The sequence below is a fragment of the Aplidium turbinatum genome, chromosome 8 (genome assembly GCF_918807975.1).
Source record: "Aplidium turbinatum chromosome 8, kaAplTurb1.1, whole genome shotgun sequence".
Taxonomy (NCBI): Eukaryota; Metazoa; Chordata; class Ascidiacea; order Aplousobranchia; family Polyclinidae; genus Aplidium; species Aplidium turbinatum.
Genome location: NC_137479.1, coordinates 21009510 through 21037132, shown reverse-complemented (window position 1 = coordinate 21037132; position 27623 = coordinate 21009510). Strand labels below are relative to the sequence as shown.

At 35.9% G+C, this 27623-nt stretch overlaps 1 protein-coding gene across 2 annotated transcripts; it reads right to left on the bottom strand.

The window, feature by feature from the left end:
• Positions 1–1900: 1900 nt before the first annotated feature.
• On the bottom strand, positions 1901–26580 carry LOC145775292 (myosin-7-like). 2 transcript variants are annotated; one of them, XM_082586555.1, is made up of 44 exons: positions 26559–26580; positions 25976–26049; positions 25227–25417; positions 24664–24807; positions 23684–23868; positions 22537–22732; positions 21254–21385; positions 20729–20863; positions 20079–20217; positions 19462–19580; positions 18772–18921; positions 18491–18661; positions 18144–18323; positions 17533–17659; positions 17103–17167; positions 16784–16886; positions 16505–16607; positions 16223–16340; positions 15655–15791; positions 15312–15393; positions 14946–15119; positions 12757–12831; positions 12267–12419; positions 11767–11958; positions 11228–11373; positions 10722–10956; positions 10222–10359; positions 9481–9588; positions 9050–9214; positions 8499–8579; positions 7910–8106; positions 7574–7706; positions 6875–7091; positions 6410–6555; positions 6182–6276; positions 5739–5931; positions 5201–5342; positions 4644–4831; positions 4429–4527; positions 4102–4278; positions 3696–3791; positions 3408–3533; positions 3157–3285; positions 1901–2707 (listed from the first exon to the last, which is right to left on the bottom strand). In XM_082586555.1, the coding sequence occupies exons 2-43, from the start codon at positions 26010–26012 to the stop codon at positions 3187–3189; spliced, it is 5889 nt and encodes a 1962-aa protein (XP_082442681.1). In that variant the 5' UTR covers positions 26013–26049; positions 26559–26580; the 3' UTR covers positions 1901–2707; positions 3157–3186. The 2 variants fall into 2 exon arrangements, with proteins under 2 accessions (XP_082442681.1, XP_082442682.1); XM_082586556.1 differs by having other exon boundaries at positions 17103–17164.
• Between the last annotated feature and the right edge of the window lie 1043 nt (positions 26581–27623).

The following is a 27623-nucleotide window of genomic DNA, read 5'->3' as shown; positions in this document are numbered from 1 at the left end:
AACCATCCAAGCAGAGCAAAAAGAAACGGTTCAACCACACTGAGAAGTCGGCTTTCTTTCATAGTGATCACAACCTTTTTAATTCTTATGATGCTTTTCAACACAGCCAATTACGTGATAACAGTTTTAATTCTCTCAACTGCAAAGGAAAAAATGGGAATTTTCAACTTCAGCCATTTCCAAGGGCAAAATGGGACAGAGAAAACATGTTGGAATTCATTTGGCAGCAACAAAAAGCGACGAAAACTTCTACAAGTTCAGAGACTTGTGACGTTCATCCACAAAGAATGACTAATGCCTCTTTATCCCAACTTTCGTATTCACCACGACCTAGTTTGAGTTTGCCAGATCCAAGAATATCGACAAATGGTAAACTGAGGACTTTTGGAAAAGCAATGTGAAGAGAAGTTACCAAAACCACGACGTCAGCGAATTTGACTTTTCAAACCTTTGTCCACATTGCATAGCCTAGATTTATGTGATTCTAAAGTGTTTTTAATTTTGAAACAAGACAAATGCTCTCTTTTGCTTCATTTGTTTACACTTGCTGGAAAATATAACATTATTTGATAAGCTTGTAGCCCATCGAGTTGGCCAGCTAAAAAAATTCTTTTCGATTAATGTTTGTGACTTTTGAAAACAGACGATTTTTCTGTGTTTGTGCTGTTTTTTGTTTCAACCAATAGTTTTATGACATCAATATCACTTTTCCTGTTTTCCAAATAAGAGAAAGTGTTAAAATTAAAATTGAGTTGTACCATTTTAACTGATAGGAAATTTAAAAGTTACAAAATATTCCATGTGTTCAGCTGTTGCTGAGCATTGAGCACTTCTCTTTGCAATTGTTGCAGTTTATTATTGGAACAAAATGAAGTAAAACTAAGCCTATAGTGCAGAGTATAATTCTTTTCAAGCATTTTTGCAGAACGCTCGAATAAATAATTTTAAGTTTCATTAACATCAAGGTTATTTTTTCTTTTACTCTATCCAGCGTTTGATTCTAAATGAGAAAACTGCGGAGTAGGATACTTGTCAATTGCCGATACGGTTTAGCCTGCACCGACTTTCTTACCGTTGTTAAAAACCTATTTAATCTGTCACACTCACAACGCGTTTAATGCAACAATAACGTTAGATTCAAGAATGGCAACAAGACTTCAACAATCGGAAACTTCACTCTGTCAATCTCGGTGACCGGGCCGCGAAATTTTTTTTCCCACGAGATTTCTGTATCATTGATTCTAGTCACTCTAAAAGTAAGATTTTCCGACAAGTGTTTTGAGAGATTGGTTGATTCAGATTGCGAAATAACTATTTTCCAATGATAATAAAATATAAGCTTTCCCTAACCCTACTTTTTTTGAAAAGCTCTTGTGCACCACAAAAATTAATTTGAAGAAAAAAAAGTTTGACTTCGACGGGTGTCGAACCCTCGTCCTCACGATCACTAGGCAGAGGATGAAACCACTGAACCAACCGTGCTAACGAGAAAATGTTGCAGTCACACGGTTTTAATACTAAGTTTTACCAAAATATGTAAATGAGACAGAAATCTCGTGGGAAAAAATTGCAAGAAGCTTTCCCAGTCCGAGGATAAATATTCAATCAATCAATGAATAGCGGTCATTGCATTAAAGTTAAACGTTTACAAACAACCGCGACTTTTCATAACTGCCGGATCCTAATCCTAACCATATTTATTATTCAACATCAGACGCTTTCGTGATAATTGTTTGTTTTTGATAATATCAGAAATTGCAAATGAGTCCTGGCTTACTTTTACTAAAATTAATTTCAGGTTTAATTTGGCTTTTAAAGTTTGGACGTGAGTTTGTTTCCAGATGCCACTACAATAACTTAGTTGTTTAATTAACTAGAGGGTTAAAATCAGCAACCTTTGTTGTGATACTGGCAACTTTATTCAATGCAAAAAGCGGAAATGAACAATGAATGGTTGAGAAATGAACAACAGCAATATCAAAATAGTAAAACTTTCTTTGGCGGCTTCCTCATGAGAGTCTTGCCATTCTACAATTTAGTAGGCAACAGTGGCGTGTAATTGACAATAAGGAAGACATTTTTATTGGTGGAGCAGTTAGATTCGTAGGATAGGCAACCCTTACGATCTGAAAACCTCCCAACGTGAATGTATTTTCCACAGAAAGAAAAACGCAAAATTACATAAACGTAAAAACTATGTGTCGTCGATTTTTATGCAACCCAGGCTACTAAACAAAAAGTAAACATCACTGAACCAACTAATAATGATCTCAAACATAGCGAAAGTGCATTTTTAGGTGTCTAAATCGCTCTCTCACGTCCAGCTGAGTATTTTGTTTGAATGATCGTGTCGTGACAAGATGATTTCACTATGAAATGGCTATGCGTTCTGTTTTCGATGGTGGACGTCTAAGCTCATATCATAATGATGGTGATAAGATGATTTTGATGGCATTGAAGCCAGGAAGTTGAACAGCAACTTGTTTCCAGACTAATTTGCATTTTCATGGCGCGTTGTGCGGATAAGGTGCAGTGGAAAATAAAGGAAAAAGTGTTCTTTTGACGACTTGTGCCTTTGATGTTGCTTGTTTGAAGTTGCAACTAAGCTCTTCTGGAAAGTTTTGAAGTGTGACTTAATGTAAATTGAGTTGTGCACTTGCGTGAAAAGAAGAAAGAGAAGCAAGGAAGATCGTGAATGAAGTAGAAGCTGAAATAAACAGAATACGAGTGTTGATAGCGGAAAAAAAGTCGGCAACAGTAGACTATTGTTATTTGGTTTGGTTTTAAATCTTTATTCTCGGACTGACAAAGCCTTGATAGGTTATTCCTGGTAGTTTCGCATACTTGCAGAGGCTTTGGATGCAGGGCCAGTTACCGAGATCGACAGTGTGAAGTTTTTCTATTGTTAAAGTGTTAATTGTTGCCGAGGAATCATTTCATCTATTAGGTGACGCTGAATGGAGAGCAGTGATTAGAATACGTTGCTCAAGCGCACTCCCAAAGAAACAAACCAGTGCTGCTTGATCTTGCAAAGTTTTCGTTCACGAAGTCACGCGCTAACCGACTGAGCTATCGGGGTGGACATAAAAGCATGTCCAAAATCATTCCACAGCAACTAAAATTTAAAGTTACATTATGCAGTAACAACATACTTACATGAGTGAGAAGAAGGAGACGAAGATTGATTTAAGATTTGGAGGAAGATGAGCTGGTCTCTCCTCTAGTTACAACTTTGCGACTGATACTCATGGAGTAACTTCCGCCTGGGCCAGAACTAGAGCTGGTCTGAGGAGAAAAAATATATAAAATACTGTACAATGATATTCACAGAAAACGTGTAAGCTTAACCAACAACGATCCATAAAATCACTTCTTTTGCAATGAAAATTGATACAAAAACAGCTTACCATGTATCGAGTCTTGGAGCGCACTTTGTTAAGAGCAGACTCGCTGATCTCAGCTCTTTCTTCAGCTTCATCAAGCTCATGAGTAGCTTTGCGATACTTAGCTAGATTCATGTTGGCTTGTTCTTCCTAAAAGCAACAACAAAACTTTCAGGTATAGTAGCTACTTAGTTTCGGTAACTTTCCTATCACACACGGAAATTAGACAACCAAGAATTTTTAGTATAGCCTATTTGTTGGTCTCAATTTTGTTAGATTTGTGGCCAGTCTATATGAAGTATATGAACTTACAGCTTCCTCAGCCATCTTCTTGTATTGTTTAAGCTTAGCTTGAAGCTTTTCAACAAGTTCTTGCATTCTCATCTGGTTCTTTTGATCTTCATCAGCCTGTAGAGAAAATGAAATATCAAAAACGTCTTAAATCTAACAAGCAATGTGGTAGTCAAAAATTTAATCACTGTTGCACAATTATCTTAATATTTTATTTTTTTTTATTTTTTTTTTGTAATTTTATTGATAGTCCCTAAGTTTTGCTATAATGCTTTTATTGACCATCACAGAAGCGTTCATGTCGCAATCCCTGTCAGTCTACTTCACAGTAACATCTCCAAGTCATAATGAAACTTTAAAAGATATTTTCATCAAGACTGTTTTATTGAAGACCTAAATAACATGTATTGTAAAGTCAATCCCAAACCTGGAAAGTCAATTCCTTCAAACGGCGGTCCATTTTGCGGTAGTTCTTTAAAGTTTCCGCGTGACGGCGCTGTTCAGAATCAAGTTCGCCCTCGATGTCTTTCACACGGGCTTGTAGTGCCGCCAACGCCTTTCGACCACCCTTCAGTGCATAAGCCTCCGCCTCGTCTAACTTGATCTACAAAAAGGAAAAAAAAGAGTAATTTCTTTTCGGAATTCAGGTCAAATTTATGTCAAGGTGAAAAGTCAGCTTCAATTGTTATCGTAGTTCGCTTCAGCAGAGTATAACCTTTGTGCCTTTTTATAGACAACAACAGACTATACTTACAGACATTTCGTGAACTTGTATCTCCAATGTTTTTTTGACCCTTTGGATAGAAAGCAATTGTTGTTGCTCGGTTCGAAGTTCTTCAGACATCCGGGAAGCCTAAATCAGCATTTTGAATGAGAGTTTTTAATTTCAAACACAATTGTAACAAAAAAAATTTTTATGAAAGTTGTCTCAACTGTAACAAAAATATTTCTATGATTGTAAGTTCTCACATCAACTGTAGCCTTCTTAGCTCTTTCGTCAGCATTCTTAGCCTCCAAAAGAGCCTCTTCGAGGTCACTTCGGAGTTGTTCGTTGTCGGTTTCAAGCTTCCTCCTAGCGCTAGACAAAGCAGAGTTTTGAGCAGCCAACCCGTTGATTCTATCGCTAATGTCAAGAAGTTCAGCTTCGGCGTGCTTTCCTGAGTAAAAATGTTCTCAACATTACTTAGATAAGTAAGATTTTGTCACGCACACCATGCGCATGCTTAGTCTGTTACTTTAAATTATTCAGCCTACATATCAATACAAAAAGTTTAAATTCATGTGTAAATTATTGCTTCTTAATGACACCGTGAAAAAGTTGCTTAAACTGTAGTATTTGGTTGAAACTACAAAAAAAAGCAATACGTAGTATCATTTGATTGGGTACAGTTCGGCATGTGATTCTACCAAAGGATGTGATTGAAGATCACATAGTAAACAGGCGGCAGAGAAGAAGGTTGGAAGTGTTAGATTTTGTAATGTAGCCTATGCTTTACAACATTTTATGTAAATTGTGGATCACTAACGGGCTCTTTCGTTTGCTTCCAACGCAGATTTGGTTTCTTCGTATTCGGAAGTAATGATGGTGAACTTCCTCTCTTGGATGCTGTATTGCTCTCTAAGCTCTTCATGGATACGTTGGTCTTCATCCATCTGATCTTGGATTTCCTAAAAGAAACGAGTTCACACCGATATAATTTTTTTGGAAGTAAGCAATTTTTTTTGTGGCATTATATACTATACAGTAGGCTACTACACCTCCATTGCGAGTTGCAGACTGTTTTCAGCAATCTCTCCTCGTCAATGCGGTGAGCAGAAAAATGCGCAAGCTCAATACGGCAAATGGAAACTAAACCAAGGTTGGCTGCATACGTTTGTTGAATTGATACAGAAATGTTAACACATTTTGAATAGGAACAGCCTCATAAAAAAACACTAATTTTTAAAACCAATTGTCCTAAAATTGATATAAAGAAGACCTTTTTGCTAACGAGTGTTATTTTCTGCATCAAAAACAAATTTGACTATTCCAAGTCTGTAAAATGCCATTCTTCTTATTCTTACCTTGATAGTAGCTTGAAGTCTTCGGACCAGCTTCAATTGCTCTTGAAGATTTCTATTCGCGTGATCCAGTTGTAGCTCAGTGTCATTCAATTGGCTTTCAAACTTCTTCTTCAGGCGGACTGCATCGGTTCGACTCTTGATCTCAACGTCCAGGCTCGCTTGCATGGATTCGATAGCACGCTGGTGGTTTTTCCTGTTTTTTTTTGTTTGTTTGTTATGTTTTTTAGTCATTAACTGATCAGATCACTGACAGAGGGGTGTTGTAACAAACTCACAAAAAATTCTTGCGTTTTAAAATTAGTTTTCTTGAAATGTATTCTACCGGTAGAAATTGAACAGTTTACTAATCATATTTTAAAATGTAAGCCTAAAGGTAGAACGCTATTGGACATTTGCCTCTTCCATCCAGCAGTATTGTGTTAATAGATAGGCCTATGCTTAACCTGGTGCTGTCGAATTCTTCATCCTTCTCTTGTAACTTGCGATCAATGTCAGCCTTCACTTGTGTCAACTCAAGTTGAAGACGGAGAACTCGGCTCTGTTGAAATTACATGTGTCATAATTTTTCTTTTGCTAGAATGCAAAACTAAACTACATTGCAGAAACAAAAACATGTCAAACTACCCAATAAAGAACTGACGGCTGTATACAAAAAAACTCCTGCTAGTCACCTCTTCAAGTTCAAGCGCCCCCTCAGCTTCTTCAAGTGCGGCTCTGAGTTCTTCACATTCAAGCTCAGCCTTCTTTCTGGCTTTGTCAAGTTCGTGAAGTGATTTGCCACCAGTTGTGAGTTGGTCAGTGAGGTCATTGATTTCCTCTTCAAATAAAATATACTTTCATGAAGCGAAGGGTATCATTCACTCACAAATTAGGATGTAACAAAAATAAATTACTGATAAAAATATGAAGTCAAAATTATTATTAAATTATCTAATAAATTAAGCGATAAGAAACATCAAGTATTATAATAAATTCATCCTTATTGTAGTAAATTCTGCATAAATGCTTTACTTTTTACAAAAATTTAAGCAAGCTAGATTAAAAGTCCATTTTTTAATTGTTTTTAGAAACTGTGTACTCTTACATTAATACCGCACAGTGTCATTTGGTATTTACTTCTCATGATGGACGCTTACCGGTGAGGTTCTTGTTCTCGCGTCTGATGATTTCAAGCTGCTCAATGCTCTCTTCGTAGGATTGCTTGAGTTTCAAGATCTCTGTTGAATAGTTTCGCGCTTCACGCTGAGATGCTTCCAACTCCGCTTGAAGCTCTTCGACTCTTTGACGCCAAGTTGCAAGCTCTTTGTCGAAGCCTCGTTGCTTTTTGTCCAGAACCGAAATCATTGCATTGGCCTGAAAATAGAAAACCAGCAACAGCTGAGATTCTGCACTTTTGATGCGAGATGGACTGAAATACTTGAAGTGAAGTGTTTCAGTCTCTACAGACAAACGTAATTATAAGTTTAAGCAACCTACAGCACATGGGTTTATACAAAAACGTATGCAACTTTAGAAAAATTTAAACTTTAGGCAAATGTTTAAAACTATATTGTTTTCTGTAGAAGGATTATTTTCTAGGTCTCGACTGCAGGGTGATCAACCACATTAGCCTACATTAGAGTGACGTTTGATTTTGAGATAAATGTTTTCTAACTTAATTGCTTCAAGTGATGCCTTATCTTTCAAAACAAAACAAAAAGTTTGGTAGAAAAAGTTGATAAATACAGTTGGTCTAAGAAGCTCAACAGTAAATTGTAGCTTTCATGAAAGTTCCGATACAACTCGGTAAGACAATATATTCAACGGTATGTTATTGAGACATATTTGTTATTTACTCTTTCAAGATCGATCGTGAGATCTTCAACTTCGTTTTGTAATCGGATCTTAGTCTTGTCGAGACTGGCACACTTAGCAAGAGCATTTTCTGTTTGTTCTTCAGCTTCTTGAAGACGGATTGCAAGTTTCTTTCTGCATTGAAAGATATAGCGTTAGGGTATTGTTCATGTAAATCTACTGTACAATTGCAGCGACAGCATTAGCTTTATAAGCATGAAAAATATGTAATCGTATCCAATAACATACCAAACAAAAATATTAGAAGTAAGTATGTTTAAAACATACATACAAAATAAAAAAATATTTATTTTTATACAATAGATTATAATACTTACTTAGCTTCCTCCAGCTCTTCCATGCGTTGAATAGCATCGGTTTCGTATTTGGTTCTCCAGTTAGCAACCTCAGCATTGGCTCTGGAAAGTGCTCTTTGTAACTCTCCTTTGCCTTCCTGCTCTTCTTCAACTTGTTCGCGAAGAAGATCAAGATCGTGACGAGCAGCTTGGAGGGCATGGGCAAGAGATTGCTTACTCTAAGTTAGAACAAACGTTATTGAGATTGAATAAACAAAAATTTCAAAAACAAAAAGCTTGTATAGGGCATTACTGTACACACATACATCTGTACATAAAGTTTCTTCTGATGATTGCTCGCCAAGTTACCATAACATATTGAAAGCGATAACCAGCTGTACTTCAGTTTTTTGTTGGTTAGCACAATTGCCTTCATGAAACTGTCAGAACAGTTGAAATATGGGCTACTTGTGTAGCAGCAAATGACATACCTCCGAAACATATTGACGAAGTAAGACAATTGCAAGAAAAAGGAAAAATAGAAAAAAATTATAATTTGATGCTTAATAAACAGTCTCATTTTATACCTAGATTTCTGTATTGCATCGTTGCATAAAATAGGGTAAATCACCTTTGATTCTTCCTCTAGCTGCCGCTTAAGATCTTCAACGTGTGACGTCATGTGAGATTTGGCACGAGAAAGAGCGCTGACCTGTTGAAAAGATGTTAAAATAACATTTTTCAAACATTTAAAATAGAAACATAACGTAATGAAACAATTCTTCTATTGCTTTATGGCTGGCTGCTACGCAATATGCATTTTAAGCTTATATTGTACTGTATTTGTAGCACTGTTATAGAAAGTATAAATGATGGAAGGCTAAAGGTGATGGTCCTGTACACTGGTATTGAGGGTCGGCTTAAGACAAGATGTCTACTGTAATTTGTTGGGTTAATGGCATTAATGGGAGCAGGGTGGTAAGTTTTTTTGCCCATCTTTATTTGCCCAACTTATCTCTAAAAAATTATAATACCTTGAGTTAAAGAAAACACACTTTCTCAACATGTACCTTAGCCTAGTTCACAAAGTTGGAAGCAGTCTGAATGCAAAAAATGTCATGCACGTTCGTCCATCCTGTAGTCTGTCTGAAAACCAAAGTTGAAATTTTTTATTGTTCTGACCTTGTTTTCAGCTTCTTCCAGGCGATGACTGCTGTCGCTGGATTCACTGGTGAGTTTATTTCTAATGATCGTAATTTCGTTGATATGACGAACGTTTTCTTCCACGCGAATCCTGAAGTCAGAGACTTGTTCTTCCATCACACGAACATTGGCTTCCGCTCGAGCCTTTTACAAGAAAACGAAGTAGTTTGAAAAAAATTTGTTATAATTTTATGCCTTTTTACGGTTTTTATTAAAAGATAAGATATCTCACTAGGGCCTACAACATTGAAAAGATGTAAACGATATATGATTAAATAGGATATAAAAAAAAAGAAAGGAAGTAAATCGCTTTTATGACTAAATTGTTTAAATTTGTCGATCATGATTTGAGTGTTCCAGAATTGCCTGATAAATGCTTTTATGAGGAAATCTTCAGACAATAAACGCACCTTCATTTTGGAGACTTCTTCAAGTTGAGTTGTTACGTCATCGAGTTCCATTTGAAGTTGAGTTCGCTCTTTGTCAACCTTGTTTTTGACACGCGACAAGTTTTCAACCTAAAGATGCAACAAAACATTTACCATCATGCCACGTTTATGAAGCGATTTTCTTCATTGAAACAGTCAGAAATCAACCTAGGGACAGTAGAATAGTGGAATACCGGGACGACTCGCTTTACTGATTTTTAATGGACAACTAGAGGGTCATTGCGAAATTTAAAAATTGGCAAAACTGCAAAAAGTTTTCTTTGCTTTTACATAAATTCATTTTTATCAAATGAAATGCTATATTTTGCGTGAGATTTTGGGTGCTAGAACATCGGCAGAACCTTACTACTGCAGTGTGAGGCTAACTGTTGTTACCACTGTAGCGTGAAATCTATCGCTGCATTATTATGACTAGAGCTGTTAAATAAACATAATATCACGTATTTTGATGCATTTATTTTGGCAATAGCCTACACACTTTGTACACATGCAGCAAGGCCACATACACTGCACCTTGGTATGCGACATATGGAGGTAGACGTCAAGCTGTATTTGCACCAAATTTTGTCATAACACTATAACCCTCCAGTTGTCCACCTTCTTTTCGAGTGAGCAATTCCCTACTTCTACCATCCCTAAATCAACCACTCATCAATCGTTACAACAAAGACTATGATAAGCAAGCCCCGTAAAAAGGCTCACCTGTTCTACGAGGTCGTTGATTTGATCCTGTTGCTTTTTCTTTATTTGATTGAGCATAACATCGTTCTGCATGACTGCTTCCTCATATTCGCGACGAAGCCTCAGGTAATCAGCTTCACGACGTTTGATCAACTCAATCTGAATGCATCGGGACAATGAACTACATCGTTTTACAGACTTTAAATCAATCTTTAACAAAATATTAAGCATTTTCAAAATCAAAGTGTAAGCCTCTCAGTTTATCACAATCAAAGGCTTGCAACATAGCTTGCAATAATGTACATTAACCGCTTAAAATAGTGTATTTCGGCAATCGACAGTGAAAAGAGTAGACTAGATCCAGGACCAGTGGACAGCTTTTAAATCATTTTTGACTAATTTTAAAAAATGGTCGGCTTTGCAACATAATGAGGTTCGTTTTTGTTATACAATATTTTACATATTCGATACATTACGATATCAAATATATAAAAATCATTCTATTTGAATCGTAGTTTCACCTGAGCGGCGGTGGCTCCTCCAGCCTCTTCCAATTGCTCGGCAAGGTGGTCCATCTCACGGACGAGGTCGTTTCTGTTTCTTTCAATTTTGTTGCGAGCCGTCCGTTCAACTTCAAGTTCGCTTTCGGTGTCTTCGATGCGTGCTTGCAGTTCCTTGATTTTTCGGCTCAGTTGAGAGTTGATGTTTTGTTCATCTTCAACTCGGCCACTAAGCTGATTGATCTCGAAGTCTTTCCTAAATTCAATAATTTTAGTTAGATCAATATGTACAGTTAGCCTACACTTTCTGACGTTTTTTACAGCCGACAACTAGATCAAAATTGAGGTCTGCAGCATAAAAGGAACCAGAATTTGCATGAATTTTTTTTCATTGGAGAGTGTTTTTTTTCTAAAGTTAATTAATCTTTATTAAAAATGATTGAAATATATCTTTGGTCTTTTGCTGCCTTATTGTAGGCTGTTTATGTAGATATTCCCTTCGTAAACGACGGTGCTTAGCTGCATACTTGCGAAGGGCATCTTGCAAAGCGGCTCGTTCTTTCTCAAGATCCATGATCGTGTCCATGGCGTTCCTCAAGTCGTTCTCGAGTTTCCTCTTTGCCTTCTCGAGATCTGCTTTATGTTTACGCTCTTGTTCAAGAGTGTCTTCAACCTGGATTACAAGTTATGGAGTAAGAAACTTTCATTAAAAAATATCATTGAGTTCAGATCTAGACAAAGATTATAATGCAGTAGTTTCAACATTGTCCACGTGGCTTTGTAATTATTATACAGTAGTAGTAGTAGTAGTAGTAATAGTAATAGCCTACAGTACAGTAGTGAGCCATGAAAGCAAATTTTTCGTTATTTGGCATCTGAAATATATCTGTATGAGCATTATTTCGATATGAAAGATTAATTTTTCTGACTCGAAAGAGAAGTATTCGAGTTTTTTTTTATCTGAATGTGCAAAGTTGTAAGAGCGTTAACTGCAATTACTTTAGCCTACATAACCAGTTTATTATCTGAGACCTTTTGAGGCACAAACTTATTTTAGCTTACTTACATCCTCAATTTGTTGCTCTAATTTGATCTTCAACTTTCCAAGGTGATTGGCCTTGTCTTCCATTGCTTGAAGATCTTCCAAAGTTTGTTGGTTGACTTGATCAAGTTGTTTTTTCTCTTTCATCAAACGGTTAATGCTTTCCTCTCTTTGTTCAAGATCAGCGGCGAGTCCTCTAACTTTCAAGTCAAGTCCCTGTAGAAATCAAAAGCATTACTTTGATTTCAAACAGTGAACGATAATTCTTTAATATTTTATGACTCTTATTTGAGCTAAACATAATTTTTTGACATATGAAAATTAAATTCGTAGTTGGTAACCAATGAACCGCAGCTCGGTACGTCCGCGAGGTCAGTCCAAATAACATTTATCCCAAATCGAAGCGTTGAGTAAAAAAATGTTGCCGAAAGCAGCTCTAAACCACGTAAACTGGAGTCTACAGCTTTGATGTAACGTCAAAGTAATTTTATTAACTGCATTTTCAACAAAGCAAATTGTCCAACCTGTTTATCTTTCTCTAGGCGGTTGATGTTGCTCTCAGCTTCTTCAACATCGTGAGTGAGCTCTTCACATTGTCTCTCTAACTTCCTCTTGGCACTTGACAGTTGCTCGTTGGTAGCCTCTTCTTCCTCCAAACGCTCCGACAAGTCGGAGTTCTATGACCAGAGCACGGGAAGGTTAGTATGAGATGTGATTATTTATGAGTTAACAGCAACACGCATTTAACATCGTTAGATTTGACTGGATTTGTTGAAGTTAATTGCCCTTAAACTTTGAGTGGTTTTAAAAAATTTCTATCAGGCTATCTTAAAAAAAAACAGATCGTTGAAATGCTGAAATAAACAATTAAAAAACAGCTTTATTACATGAAAGAAAAGCGCACTCTCATTCAAACTATTAATCATTCTAATTAAATGGGAACAACAATCTGGTAAAATACAAACGACTTTTTTCAATTCTGCAGAATGAAGCCTATACTTGTAGCGGCCTTACCTGGTTTTCAAGATCTTGTTTGATCTTGACAAGTTGTTCATTTTGCTCTTCAGCGTCGGCCAAATTTTCTTGTTCCTGCAAATAATAAAATGTTTTTGAATCCAATCTTTATAAAGCAAAACATCTATCTAAAAATAACGAAGCTAAAAGACCATATGATATCGCATTATGGAGTTAGTCGCAGGATATAAAAAACAGCATCATGAGTTGGAAAATAGACTCTCTTTCTTAAAATGGAGCTCTGAAGAGATTCAGAATGTTTAAAAAGACCTAGAAACACTTTTTTTTCTATGAGACGTAAACCTACTTATAGCTAGTATAGAAAAAAATGATTTTTGAATAGTGTAGAAAAGCAATGCGCCTACTTTAAAGATTCTATGTGCGGGTAATCTTGACGAATCACGCGTTTTCCTTTTTCTTAGCATATAATCCTCATTGTTTTTTAGCCATGCAGTGACCATTTTGATTTTATTATCTTGTTTTGGCGAAATTGCTTTATCATTGGTTTCAGTGCTGCCATAGTCGATATCATCTTCTTCTGTTGCTATCTTTCGTGATGTTTCGCATTTTTCTAAGTCATTGAAATTGCTGCTTTGGCAAAAATTCCTGTCATTTAACTCTTCGCTTGCGTAGCGTTCGCGCAATTCCGCTAGCACAAAATACCTTTTCCCATTTTTGAGCGAACAACGTTTTTGTGTGATACCACGGAGTGGTGTATCGTCATCTCTATGACGATGATTGTGGATGACGTAAAACGATTTTTCTTCATTGTTTTGGGATGTTTGTATGACTTCACACTTCAAGTCTAATGAATCTTTTTCATGACGTAAAAAATGGTTCCCAAGTCTAGTTGAACTGACAAGGCTACTTTCATACTCAGAGTGTTTCTTTCTATCAAACTCAACTTCGATATTTGCTTGCGTTGCATGCAAAGTCATTCCGCCTTTTTTCGCACATCTGTCTATTATTTTATTTTCAAACACACTCATGGGCCAAAATTGAACTATACTTGCAGTATATTAGCATTAACGAAGGCTATTATTAGCATCAGTTTCAGGTAAATAGTAACATAAATAATTAAATATATCAGGCAATGCCACTCATACTTCATCTATTACTCCTTAAGCAAAAAGTTGAGTTAATTCTTTTTAATTTTGTGAATCTTTTTTTTTAATTGCACCGTGTAATTACATTAAGTTTATAAACACTATGTGCAGCATTGCCGACTGCATCGATATATTCTTTTATATGTCAAAATCTAAAAAATACAGAAAATAGAGTTTTTGCTGATTGTTTCTGCAGTCACTTGCTTCAGCCCTCGTCGAATTTGAGTTTAAAACGGAAATAGTTCAGTTCAGTTGACATATTATTCTTTTCCACGATTTGCGACCTTGCAGCATTGCGAAGTGTGGCACATGACTCAAAAAAAGTCAACCTTATTGGAGGAAAAAAGCTTTTAAAAAAGTAAATAATGGAAGGATGTCTCTTTGATTCACTTTCAAAAAACCGCATGTAGACTGAGTTGTATAAAGCAAATACTAGATGGCAATGGCAATAACAAATATTTGATGGCAATACCAAATATTTGCGTTTTTGTGACAGCTTGTCATGGTTCAAACTTAAAATATTAGTCTTTGTGAAAAGCTAAATCATTCCACTTTTAGAACGTTATTTCTCGGATACCAAACCATATAAGAACAAAGTAATTTTAGTAACTTAGATTAGCTGATAAATGTTGCTCTTTTTGCATTGACATTGCTTTACCATCGTGAAGTGTACTGAAACTACAACAGCACAATTTTTGTTACATCTTTTCTTTGTTTGTTGGCAAAAAAGCGATGCAAAAAGTATTTTTTTAACTTCAGGTGGCTCATAGTAAAAAGTCGCAAAATCAGGAAACAATAATGTTATACCTTCAAAACAGCATCAAATTTTCAACAAAAAATATATTTCAAAAATGCTCGGTATCTTGGATTAAAATCACTTCAGTGCATGTTGAACAAGTTTAGCTTGAAGCTGTGTTTGAAACCAGCCGTGGCACAGGAGAATATTACAATGAAAAAAAAAATGTAAAAATTATTTTTAAACTCTACATAGGGTAAAAAAGTTGATGTTTTTTTAATAACAGTGGTGCAGTATGTTTGTAAAAACAATAAAAATGTAATTTTTGTGTGATTAACGATACTTACAGCCTGCAGTTGAAGAGTAAGATCATTCTTCTCAGCAAGAAGGGTAACACACTTTTGTTCATAGTCTTTTCGTAATCTTTCTTCTTTCTCAAATTTATCTTTGAGTACTGCAATTTCTTCATCTTTTGCCTTGAGCTCGTCTTCTACTCTAACCACGTTGAGAAGAGGCTTGACCTAACAATAAATAAACAAGCCTATTTGTTATGGACCACAAATGGAAAATGTATAACATTCAAAATGACAGAAGTTTTATTATTACTTTCTTTTTAAATTGTCTTAAGTAAAAACTGGCTGGCTGGCGTTTTCTATTATTAACACGATAAAAACAATCATTTTTGAAAAAAAAATATCAATTTTGCTTCATACTTTGGTATACAATTTCCACCACTGCCAGTCGCGGAACTGAAGAAACTTTCTGATGTTCCGCTGGATGGCGCGAGCTGCACGTCTGATAACAAAGCAAACACGGTTTCATTGACGAAATGTCGCGAAAAAACAGATTGTCACTTTATACATCTTGTGATAGTTTAGCTTAATTTGCACCAGCAGAACGCATCATGTCATTTAACTAAATGCCTGGTGAACAGCCTGATTCAAATTTCAAACACGGTTTCATTTCACTTTTCCTGCTTGTGAGCTTTTCGGCAAATGAAGCAACAAGTCAATAAATAATAAAACAAAATGACACAGTATTTTAGAAAAAACTCACTGTCTTTCCAACATTTTCTGAAATTCAATCCTCATCAGCTTTCCTCTTGCTCTGGATTGCATCTTGGTTACGATAACAGAGAGGATGTTATCTCTCTTATCTTCAAGATCGGCAAGTACTCCAGCTTTGAAAAAGATCTAAAAACGTAACACTATCAGTTGTTGTAAGTATTTTTGCTTACTGAAGCACGTCTTGTCTATTTTGAAGAAATTGATTTACACCAGGCGATGTAAATATAGTAAAAAAATGAAGCGAAAAATGAAACGGGATCAAAAATAGTTTAATAATATCACAGGTTTATTGAATCGGCTTTTTAGTGTGTTTTTTTTACCAAGATTCACAAAAAAAACAAAAGCTGTGTTACAAAGTGTAACGAGAGTTGACTAAAAAGACTTGTAGGCTATAATAAGGTCGTTACAATTAAAATCACCATAGAATAGCATATCGTTGACAACTAAAAACGTCAAAGATCTAACTCATTGCATTGGATTTAACATATGCAGAGCAGGCAAGGTAGTTTGGTGAATGTTTGGTACAAAAATGATGATGGCAGAACGACAACACTTACCTTTGTATGTCCGATCTTGTACAGAGCTAAATCAAGATCGATGTTTGTAAGAATAGTCTCAGTAGCTTTCTTACTGTCCACCATGTTGGCCACCAGTTTAGCAGCAAGGATTTGGTATCTTTAAAAAACAATGAAATTATAGGCGGTGACAAAATTTTGTTTAAAAAAGAGGAAAAAAACAGATTTGCTAGTTTAAAACTCTCACTGCGTTCCGTACACGAAACACACTTTAAATGAAGGTTGAAGGTGTATTTCAAAGTTTAATATTCAACTCTATCTTACCGTTGCTTGAACTCGGGATATGGAAGTCTGTTTGGAAAGCCCTTTCTACAAATCCTAATTCCTTCCAGTACACCATTGCACTTCAGTTGCCCGAGAACCAAATCTAGAAAAGGGATAATTTCTCTGTTTATGAATAAAAAATTATTTCAAGCACGTAGTCGATTTTATCTATCATTTAAACAATCTTGTTAATTCCATTAGCTTCTTTAAGATGAACCTCAATCCACTGCTATGCAGGCTACTATACGTGTATACATTGCAAAGATATTTGGAGCTTACTAGCATCCATGACGCCACTTTGCTTCATCTCGTTAGGGATGATGCAGCGAACGAAATGAGGCTTGGTATTGCGTAGATTGGTCATTAGCTTGTTCAGTTGTTCCTGAAAGTATTTGAAACGCTTTGTTATAAAACAACATAAAATAGCAATGACTCAGTAGTCAGTATAGGCCTACTCTACTTTACAAAAGCCGAAAACGTTTAGAATACATGGAAAATTTCAAGAATGGCAGTGTTAACTTGACCGTGCAAATGGACAGGAAAAATTATGCTTACCTAAAAGCAGAGTTATAAAAACAAGAGTTTTCTTTTAACTTACTCGATATAGAGCAGAGACAGTTTGGAAGCTGCCGCCACCTCTCCTCTTCTTCTTGCCACCACCTTCTGCATTTCAAACAAAAAGTGTATGCTTTTCAAATTACAGTAATATAAAAACTAAAGAACTATTTAAATTACTTATTGTCATCAATTACTTTCGTTTCTAGCACTAGTTGCAACATTCATCTGACAAGTAGGCTAGTGGTAGTGAGACCAGTGGTAGTGGCAGCGTCACATTGCCACAAGGAGGAAATTATTTGCAGCCTACGTTTTAAATAAAGTTTTAAAATACGTATAGGCCTACAACAGAGTGAATAAAATGGAACATAGCCTACACGGCTAAAGCAATGTTCTGATGGGAATGTAGCCTAAAGTAACTGATTTGATAAACAAGAAACGTAAAGAAGTAATCTTGCCAAAGCATATGGTACCTTCTTCTTTGACCTCTGGAAACAAAGATGACATGAGTTTGTTGTTAGATTTGCGGAACAACGAAACAACAGTTTGATTCAACGGATCTTTGTTTTTGTGCAACCATCCATCCACGTTGTAACCCACCTAAAAATTTGAAATTTTTATCAAGTCATTGAATAACACCTTCATTTCAGTACTGCCGCAGTATTGTGAAACAGAGGGTATTCATTAGAGTTATGTCTACCTATTGAAATAAATGCTTAACCCGTAGTAAGTCACAGGCTATGGTACACCGTTTGAGGAACTCAATCCTCAGACTTTGTGGATTTTATTAATTGTAACCCATTTGTTGGCATGAAAACATTTTTTTAAAGAAAAGCTGCAGTGTATTTGACCAAGATAAAATCAACACCCTATGCTGAAAGTTTTCTTTAAAAAACACATGCAAATAACGTAGTTGAATCATAATTTAGGACAAAATTATATTTCTACGAAGAGCACCTACAAAATGCTATGAATTTCTGAAACCTAAATACAACAAGGACCTTCAATGAAACCTAACTCACCTTCAAAATAAACTGTGTGCGAAAGTTGTCAATTAGCTGTTAACTAATTAGAGATTACTTACATTGCCAGCATAATGTTTAACTTCAAAATGTGCGTTCCCTTTCGACTTGCTGCTAACTTTTGGCTTTACAAAAGCAGGAGAGGTCTTCTCGTGCTTGTCGTATAGCTTGTTCTTGAAAGTCTCATCAGTTGCTTTGGGAACAATAGATTCTTCTTCAAGGATTGAGAATACTCCCATAGGCTGAGTAAGTGCATAACATTTAAATGTTTTGTCATGATAAGTGCATTACTGAAGTTGGCTACACAAATATTACACGCTAGACAATACTCAAAGGCTGCCATTATTACATTACAAAAACATGTTGGCAGCTGTTAATTTTCCATTAACTTCTAACACGTGTGTTTCACCTTCTCCAAGAGTTCAATGCAATCTTGAAGATCCATTCCAAAATCAATAAAAGTCCATTCGATGCCTTCCTTTTTATACTCTTCCTGCTCGAGCACAAACATGTGGTGGTTGAAGAACTGCTGAAGTTTCTCGTTGGTGAAGTTGATGCAAAGTTGCTCAAAAGTGTTGAACTGAAGATAAACAAAATTTGTTTATTCCAAAGTTACAAGCCAGTTTAAAAATAGAGTAAAAAGCAGTGTCCACGGCAATATAGAGTATGCTTTGAAACAAAAAAACTTACATCAAAGATTTCAAATCCAGCGATATCTAGAACACCAACGTAATAGTTCCTCGGCAACTTGGTGTCAAGAGTGATATTAAGTCTGTACACGATCCACTTAAAAAGGTTGTCGTATACAGCCTTGCCCAAAGCGCCAGTGGCACTTCGACACTAAAAAATAAAAATATGTTTTAGTTATGCTGATACTTGAAGCTTTTTGTTGATTTTTCTTGTAAGCATTACACCTTCAACACCGTTATTTACTTTATTGCATATCAGAATAGCCTAAATGGCTTCGCCAGAAACTTGGAATAATGGCAACAGCTTGCCTTAAAAAAGGTTAACTTCCAAACTTGGCTGTTTTTATTTGACAAAACCAGAAAGAATTTCATGTAGGCTACCTGTTTAAATGCTAAAAAAATACCAACATTAGAGTAAAAGCTCTGAGCTACAGCCAAATAGTTAGTGCACAATAGACTTTCTTGATAACAATCATGTCATTATTAACTTAAATTGAAAATACAACATCGGTGGGCTTAGCATCCTTGTACAAGAATGACTCTTCGGAGTGAAATTACTTACTGCTATCTCCTTTCAGAAAGTGAATTAGCACTGTAGGATGGCCAAACATTTGTTTTTTTTATAAACCTAACAATTACAGACACGATTTCCACATAAAGTTTCATCAATAAAAAGTTAGAATCTACTAACCTGCTCTACGTTCTGTCCTTTCTGCACATACTCTGTCCCGACCTTGACTCGAGGTCGAGTGAGAGACTTACACAGTTCGGGTGAGCTGATGCCGAATAAATAGGCAACCTTGTCCGCAACTAAAAATTCAATTCAAAACATCAATGGGTGGAAATATCAACAGCCGTAAGTTGGCTATGTATCTGCTTTCATCACAGCTATTATACACATGCGTTGCTCTCAACAGTTTAGCCTGTACAATCAAGGTAAGTTCAGAGCAGCCGCTTGAAGGTTTATGTGGGTTGATATTTATATTTGAAGAAGCAAAGCATCGAACCCATGTTTACTACACAAAGTCCACGGGTTAAACTGCTCGACCAGTAAATCGGATGTTTGTGAACCTAATCCAGTTGTATAACATTGTTTTTTGATTACCAAGACAATGAATAGTAATTCTACAACGTGAAAAATGAAGTTGACTTTTGGTAATGCTGCAGTATTTTATAGAGAGTAGCACACTACACACCTATTCAATAGCACCAGACAAATTTAGCAAACAATGCAATATATCTTTTATATTTTTAGGCTACCATGTGAGCAAATGGTAGCGTCATGCTAATAAAATGATGAAGAATTACTTTCAACGGAATCTACTTCAGCTTGTTCATCTCTTGGCTTTTGTTTGTAAGCCATGTTTCCAAACTGCATCACACCAGCTGTAAGCTTGTATGCCCCAAACTTCTCATCATCACTGAAGCCTAGAACTTGGAAAGCTTCCTGTAAATTTGAAACATTGAGGATAAATGCACCAAGTAAGCTAATCGATATGACCAACTTCATTATCATACTTCTGTAGCTAGTTGCATTTAACAATAAAGTCTGCAACACGTTCTTTGATAATGCAACTTTTTAGTGTGAATACAATATGATATTAGGAAGTTAATATCCCTTATCAAGCGGTTTTGTTTTCTACAATAAATTGTCCCATAGCCTACTCAGTTATTGAGCTTTGTAAAATAAAATAAGTTTTCCATCACACTAAGGTTTCGGCACTAACGAGTAGCCTATTGTGGCCTGCTCCTTTCTCTCCGCCGCCTTTCTTTCAGCAACTACGCCCTCCCATCTTATTACACTCTGGATAGAGGTGAGCGGTGTTTTTCAACAACCAGCTGAAGCCGGGAGTCGAACCAGGGTTGCATGATTGGAAAGAGAGCGCGTTATCTGCTGCGCTATCCCACCAATAGTTTTGACAGTTTGTAGATTAGTCAAAAAAAAGTAGAAAACTAACGTCCGTGAAGTCAAACTCCTGTTTATCATCCATGTTGTCGACGGTTACCACCCCTTGGCTAACCCAGAGGTAATCACGTGGATTTGAGGTAATTTGCAACGAATCCAGCATAGATGAACTTCCATTAGACATGAGCTGAAAGTAAAACGATAGATTTTATTGTCAACCCGCCTTTAAGCATGCATAAACTGGTTAATTAATAAAACAAAAACGTTTATCACCTAACTACGGTACCTTTCTTTTTTTATGACTCCCAAACCTGTTAGTATTCTTGCACCCCTTATTTCTTTACAAAATTCAAAAAATTTAAACCCAATTGCTTTAATATGTATCATTAATCAACGTCTTGCGCTTAATCAATAGAACAAGAAATTCGATGATCAAGTCCTTGAAAAAGTCAATGAATTTTGTCACATGTTGAACTACTTAATATCTGAGTAGACTAGGCCTACTTAAAGTTTAAGCTACATACAGTATAAGAAAGGTAGGTATGAAACGCAAAAAGCAAGTTTGATGTTTTCCAACCTGGTAAAAAATGTGGTAACCGCGCTCGGCTTTGAGCTGGAAGATAACTCGGGACTTTTCCAGGAGGTAAGATTCAATGTCACCTCCAGAGAGTTTTCCACTTGTCCCAAAATGAATACGGATGAACTTTCCCTGAGAGCAAACAGGAAGATATTGAGGAAGTGTAACTTTTGTATATTGTATATTGTTTGTATCTTGTCGGGAGTTTCAAGATCTGTTGGCTATGAATGACTATCAAAATGTAAATATTCAAAATAACAAAATCACGAAACTTCCATAGGTTACAGTTACTTTCTGTAAATCCACTTATTTACTGATCCTTTATTTTAATTGATCCATAACGTGATGTAGGCCTATCGGTATTATAACCAAAATTGTAAAAAATCAGGGTTTTTAAGTTAAGCCCAGCTCATGCGGGTTTTTATGGGCAAAAACGGGATTTTTGGTAAAAAAAAGCGGTTTTATGGACAAAAATAGATTCTATTGCGTAAAAAGAGCCGAAAAAATGTTTTTTGCTTAATTTTTTTTTTGATTTAAGAATAAGTTGGGTATTATTTATGCAATATGATTCATGTAAAAAATGATACTCCTAATCAGTGAGTTGCTGGTTGTTAAGCCTGCTAAATGTAATACGAATTTGATTAGTTTTAGCATTAGTTGCAACAAAAATTATGCTAGAAAAGCTTACAATCCCAATGAGCATCCAAACTGCAGTATTTATTTGATTAGGCCTAGTTGTTGAGAATAACACTGATAAAAGTTTTGAGAAAAAGCTTTATTCAGTCACAGGTGTTGCCATAAGTTTTTTCTTGGACAGCTTTGAAGTTTTCTCAAATTGGAGCAGAATTTTTCATCTGGCAACACTATCTTTGTAGATCTACCCACATTCTTTTAAAAAAAAAACGTTTTTTTTTTATATAAAAAAAAACCTTCCCGGGTAGCTACCTGGGCAATTACCCACTACAACCCTGATTATAACAGATGGCAGTAGGCCCAAGCTACTACGATAAATTAATAAATTCAATTTTATATTCGTCACACAATTGCCACACTATCAGTGAGTTTCCTATTATTATTTTTTTAAATCGAACTCATTAATTTAGTGTGATAGTGTCTTCTTTATCATGTTAAAAATGATTGAACTTGGCATTTTATTGATTTATTTGCACCTTCTTTGAATTGGAATGGGATACTAGTAGCCTTAGCAGTTATTTGTGCGTGGCTATTTTGACACGCAGGTGTTTTAAAAAGAATAACCAAAACAAGCTGGAAATTTAACTTACGAATCGAGAAGAGTTGTTATTGCGGATTGTCTTTGCGTTACCCCAAGCTTCAAGCACAGGATTGGTTTGAACAATTTGATCTTCTAAATTTGATTTTTTCTCTCCGTCTTTTAGAGCGGCTCCGCTGGCAGCAATGTTAGCAAAGTACTGGATGACTTTCTTGGTGTTTTCAGTTTTTCCGGCTCCAGATTCACCACTGCAAACCAAAGCTTTTATTGGAGAAATCAATAAGTTAAAAAACAGCGCCACATCATTTGCCCCCATACATGATCCAAGTATACTTTTACATCTCGGACACCTGCATGAATTGGAAAAGCATCAAGTAGTCATTTTGAAGGATAACAAAGCATCTTATCTGCTTGTTCTTACAGAGGTTTATACTGCAGATAACCTAATAGTAAAAGATAAAAGTGCTATTCCGTATAAAACACGAGCAACGTTTCAACTGCCAGTTTTAAAGTTGAACTCAGGCTTAAATTCTTTATAAGTTTGTTTTGTTGTTGTTGCAAACCGTAGAAGCATCACTTTTCTTTTAAACCATAGAGTTACGTACAGGCCTACTGGCCTAACAATACGCCAAATACCCAGTGCTGTATTCGAGGGTATACGGCGGTATACGCAGTATAGGCTACTCTCTGCTTTTTCGAGCAACTATAGTATACCCTCTGGTTTTCCAAAAATAAATAATTTTGTACCTCTCGTCTAATTTTAATGTTGATAATTAAAGGTAGAATAAAGATTAGTATTTTGCAAGTTGTGTATTATTTATCATTTTGACAAATCTGACAGCATACTCTGTGCTTTTTTTTTACAAATACAGCACTGCAAATACCGTGTGCAAAACCGATATGTTTTACAAGAACAGACAGTTTGATCACAATCCTATAGCTAAAGTCAAGTTAGATAAACGAACATGGTAATAACTTAAATATAGCAATAATTGCTAAGTGCTAAGTAGAAACTGAATTCAGCGTCATTTTTATCGTCTTTCGTGTGCCCAATAAGGTATCCAACTAACATCTACATATTCAAAAGCGAGTACTGCATCAGAAAATAAATTCCTGTGTATGTGCATTTGGCTGTATATCCTGTAAGACATTGTTAACCCGCATGGGATTTTTTTTTTCATAAAAAATTGCTTTCTTACGTAATTAGAATGGACTGGTTTTCGCGGTCCATGAGCATGTCATGGTAAGCGTTATCCGCCACGGAGAAAAGATGAGGCGGCATTTCGGATCTCTTCTTTGCACGGTACATCGACACAATCTTCACGCCATAAACTGGCAGCCACTTGTAAGGGTTCACGCAAACACAGAACAGTCCGGAGTAGGTCTAAATAAAAAAACAAAACAACTGGATTGTTTCCTAACATGCCCGTTTGCCTGGATAGCTTAGTTGAATAAGAGCTCAACTTTGCAAACGAAGAAACTTTAAGATCAAGCAACGCTGGTTCATATCTCGCGGTATTCTTTATGCAAACGCATATAATGGATGAAATAATTCACAACGCTGTCACAAGAGAAAGCTTCCCGTTGTTAATATCGGTGACCGGGCCTGCTTCAGTAGTTAATAACCTCTACAAGAATGCGAAACTGTTCAATTAAATTAAAACGTTCAGATTTTTTCAATGTAGTTTTTGTTTTCTGTAAATGTTACTATAAAAAAACTGAAATATGTTAAATCTGATTACGTGACACGGCTTCCTATGCCTATGGTTCTACATTATACGTGTGGACAATTGAACATTCTGAGATTACAGTCAATAAACTGAAAGACAATAAAGTTAGTCTTCCAATTTATCTCCAATCATGACAATAATGTTTTGTTAAGGCACAGGTACTTGTCCTCCGTAGACGTCGTATCAGCATCATTTTGCATGTACCAGTCACATTATCTCACCACTCAATCATTTCAAAGACTGCATACTTTTTGACATAGACTGCCACCGTTTCTCTCGCATGAAAAATTATCAGTTAGCCAATAATATAATCAGAACATGATTAAGAGAAGATCAGGGGGAAGGAAAACGTTTTCACCATCGGTATGGTTTCTACTTTTGTTGTAGCCTACAATGCAAAGTATGTATATTAATCGAGAAACTGCATAAATTTAAGGTATCAAACTAACGTAAATTCTCATGCACTGGTATCTCTTGCGTAAGTTGTTGAGCACGCTAGCCTCGTTCAGGAAAGTCATGTTTGCCATGTCGGGAGTCTGCTCAAACTTGGGAGGGTTCATCTGCTGTACGTCATCTTGCTTCACTGTTGTTGTCTAACCAAGTAACAAGTCTTTGTACAAATTGAACAATAAACCTACTGCAACATAAAATTTAAAGCTTTCGATTTTGACATTTGAAAAACATAGCGTAAGCGGTGGATCACTTAACAAGAAATCTATAGGCCTACGGTATATTCAACGATATTAATTGTGTCGTAGCCTAATAACCAAACAAAATAACAAATAAAAAAATGGCAAAGAAAACAAATGTACGGATGACGTAGCAGTGTCTGTCGGGATATAGAGAGCACTTAACACACACCTGATAAAATTAATAAAATATAGCAGCTTACCAACAAAAGTATAATTATAAGTTATCATCACAGCTATCATACAAACGAAATTAGGGTCTGTAATCAGCTAAGTACGGAAATTATTATCAATTTCAATACGAATCAACCAATTACACCTACTTCTCCTTTTGAAGTTTTTACAGTCACTTTTTCTCCAGTGGTGTTTTGGATTTCAGCTCTGACAAACCCCTCCTTCTTATGGGAAATCCAAACGCTCTTCTTTCCATCGTAGTTTTGCGATGCAAAGGCAATTTTTTCTTTCTCACTGGGCTGGAGAAAGGGCATTGGATCATCTCCGGGCCCACACTCTCCTAAAAAGATGAGTTGTCAAAATAAAATTAAAATACTGGAGACAAATAGTTACGTCAACGCAACCTACATGACGACATGTCTTACAAGCATTTCCCAAATCATTTGGAAGACAAAGCAACATTAAGGCCAGTCAAGGTCTTCTTTGGGCTTAATTCTCACTTTAAGTCAGGTCGCCGGTGCAGATTGCAATTCTCCATAAAACTCTGTTAGCAACATCCTCTTCTTTTGTGTTTCATTTTGTCAAGGTCTTCTGCCATCTCATAATTTTCGTTTTCGACCATCCTTATTTCGTTTTTCCAACTTCTAATTTTCTTCCGACATTATCTCTATCTCTCCTTACAACGTGTCCCAACTGCCTAAGACGTGCCTCTGTCATCTTTTAGCTCTCTCACTTACAATCGTTATTTGACAAGCCAGTCGAAGTCAAATAGGGTAATAGCTCAAATGTTATGAAACTTTCGGTAAGATGATGAACAAGATATCGTGTAGTTTTATAATATTAGAACTTTAAAAGGAAAGCGTGAAGGTTTTTGATTTTTAAACCTAAAACAACTTGCCTTTTGAGGTTTCCTTGTTGGTAGGTCGAGGAACCATGATGCAATTCGGAATAAACTGCTCACGTCACAAAAATCTGCAAAAAATTGTACAATGTTTTTTTTTTCTACTGCCTAATGTCCGCTGAGTTATCGTGTAGCCTCCATTTTTAAAGCCTTTACAAGGTCCTACGTCCCAACTTTGTGTATAATTGGATTTTAAATAACCATGCACTGACATTGATAGCAGACAGCTAACAGATTTATTCTTGTTTAGCAACTGAGTAGCCTACCCTGATTTGATAAAATCATAATACTTCTTGCAACAAAGTGGCTTGTTTGTTGACAATCTACTGACTTTTCATATAATTATACTATATTTTGTAATAATTATATACAGTAGGCCTATAATTGGGCTATGCAATAATACTCTACTCTAGATATAGTAAAAAATAATACTCTATAATCTATATTATAGATAAAAATGTAATAATAAATGCATAAAATTTTTACAGTTCCGCTTTACTATTGTAGTGGTGGATTTGAAACAAAAATGGTTTCGTTTTGAAAAAATTATTAAAAAAGACTTATGCTTAAACACACTTACCAGTTTCTATAGGTACGTTAATACCTAAATGCCAAAAAATGTCAATCAGGGCGTTTAAATAGTAAGTGGCAGATTTGTGGCTTTGGCAAGAAATTCTTCCACGCATGCCCATAAAGAGACAGAAACCGGCTCTCGTCGGCACAAGCGATCTTGATCTATCAACAACTGTTAAGTTGTGCTCTTGGGAATTTCCATGTTAGGCTTACAAAGTGATCCAGTATGGCTTGGATTAAAGAATATTGACAACTGTTGCTCTTCTACACTGAAATACCGGAGGGATCTCGAGTCGCGTGTAGCATGAGTCATTGATATTTATTGCATTATGGTCTGACATAGTGGATTGATTTGCAGAACACGACCTTTAATTACTTTACAAAAAATTGCTGTTAAACATATTCAATGTTGCCGGCATCAACTCTTTTAGTTCATATAGACCCTTATTTAGTTTAAAATAGACTTAGCTTAGTGTGTTTTGTCGGACCGGTCAATGTGTAATCACTGTGTAGCCTAGTAGAGTCGAACAGTAGGCTACCTACATAGTTATTGATTTAATTATTTCAACAACACAGATAGTTATAAAACTGCAACTAATAAAACTTTCGTAATAGGCTACTGTAGGCGCACAATAGCCAGTTCTATCGATTACTCGTCATTGATTTAAATTAGTGGTAGTAATGACATGATATTAAAGCAGAGCTAACACACTTTTGGTACTTAAAAACAAGAAATTCCTACAAAAATATTTGTCTACATGACTGTATTGTAGCCTATACTATTTGCTATAGTCAATTATAGACTCAGTTTTCCGCCAAAATCCATTCAATTGAATTTCATGTTTGATCAAAACGTTTTGAATTAAGTATGATTTCCCCAATTCACAATAACTAGGCGAATGTCATTGCAGAGCGAATAAGCCTATTTCACATTACAATAATGGAAGCTTAAGCCAGCCAATGGTAAACAGGGACAACTCCGCTCTATTTTTTAATGCAAAAGCCAGAGAGCATCTTTGCCAACTAGATTTAGGAATAAAAAAAAATTCAAACCCATTCACGACATCGACGT

What these genes read in the sequence shown, in the direction of transcription:
- LOC145775292 (XM_082586555.1), bottom strand. Translation starts at nt 26,012, where the DNA reads ATGGTTCCTCGACCTACCAACAAGGAAACCTCAAAAG. An exon ending in AGGAGTTTGACTTCACGGAC is followed by an intron (nt 20,218 to 20,728) that starts GTTAGTTTTCTA and finishes TCAAATTTACAG; the next exon opens with GAAGCTTTCCAAGTTCTAGG. An exon ending in GGTGGAAATTGTATACCAAA is followed by an intron (nt 15,120 to 15,311) that starts GTATGAAGCAAA and finishes ATTTATTGTTAG; the next exon opens with GTCAAGCCTCTTCTCAACGT.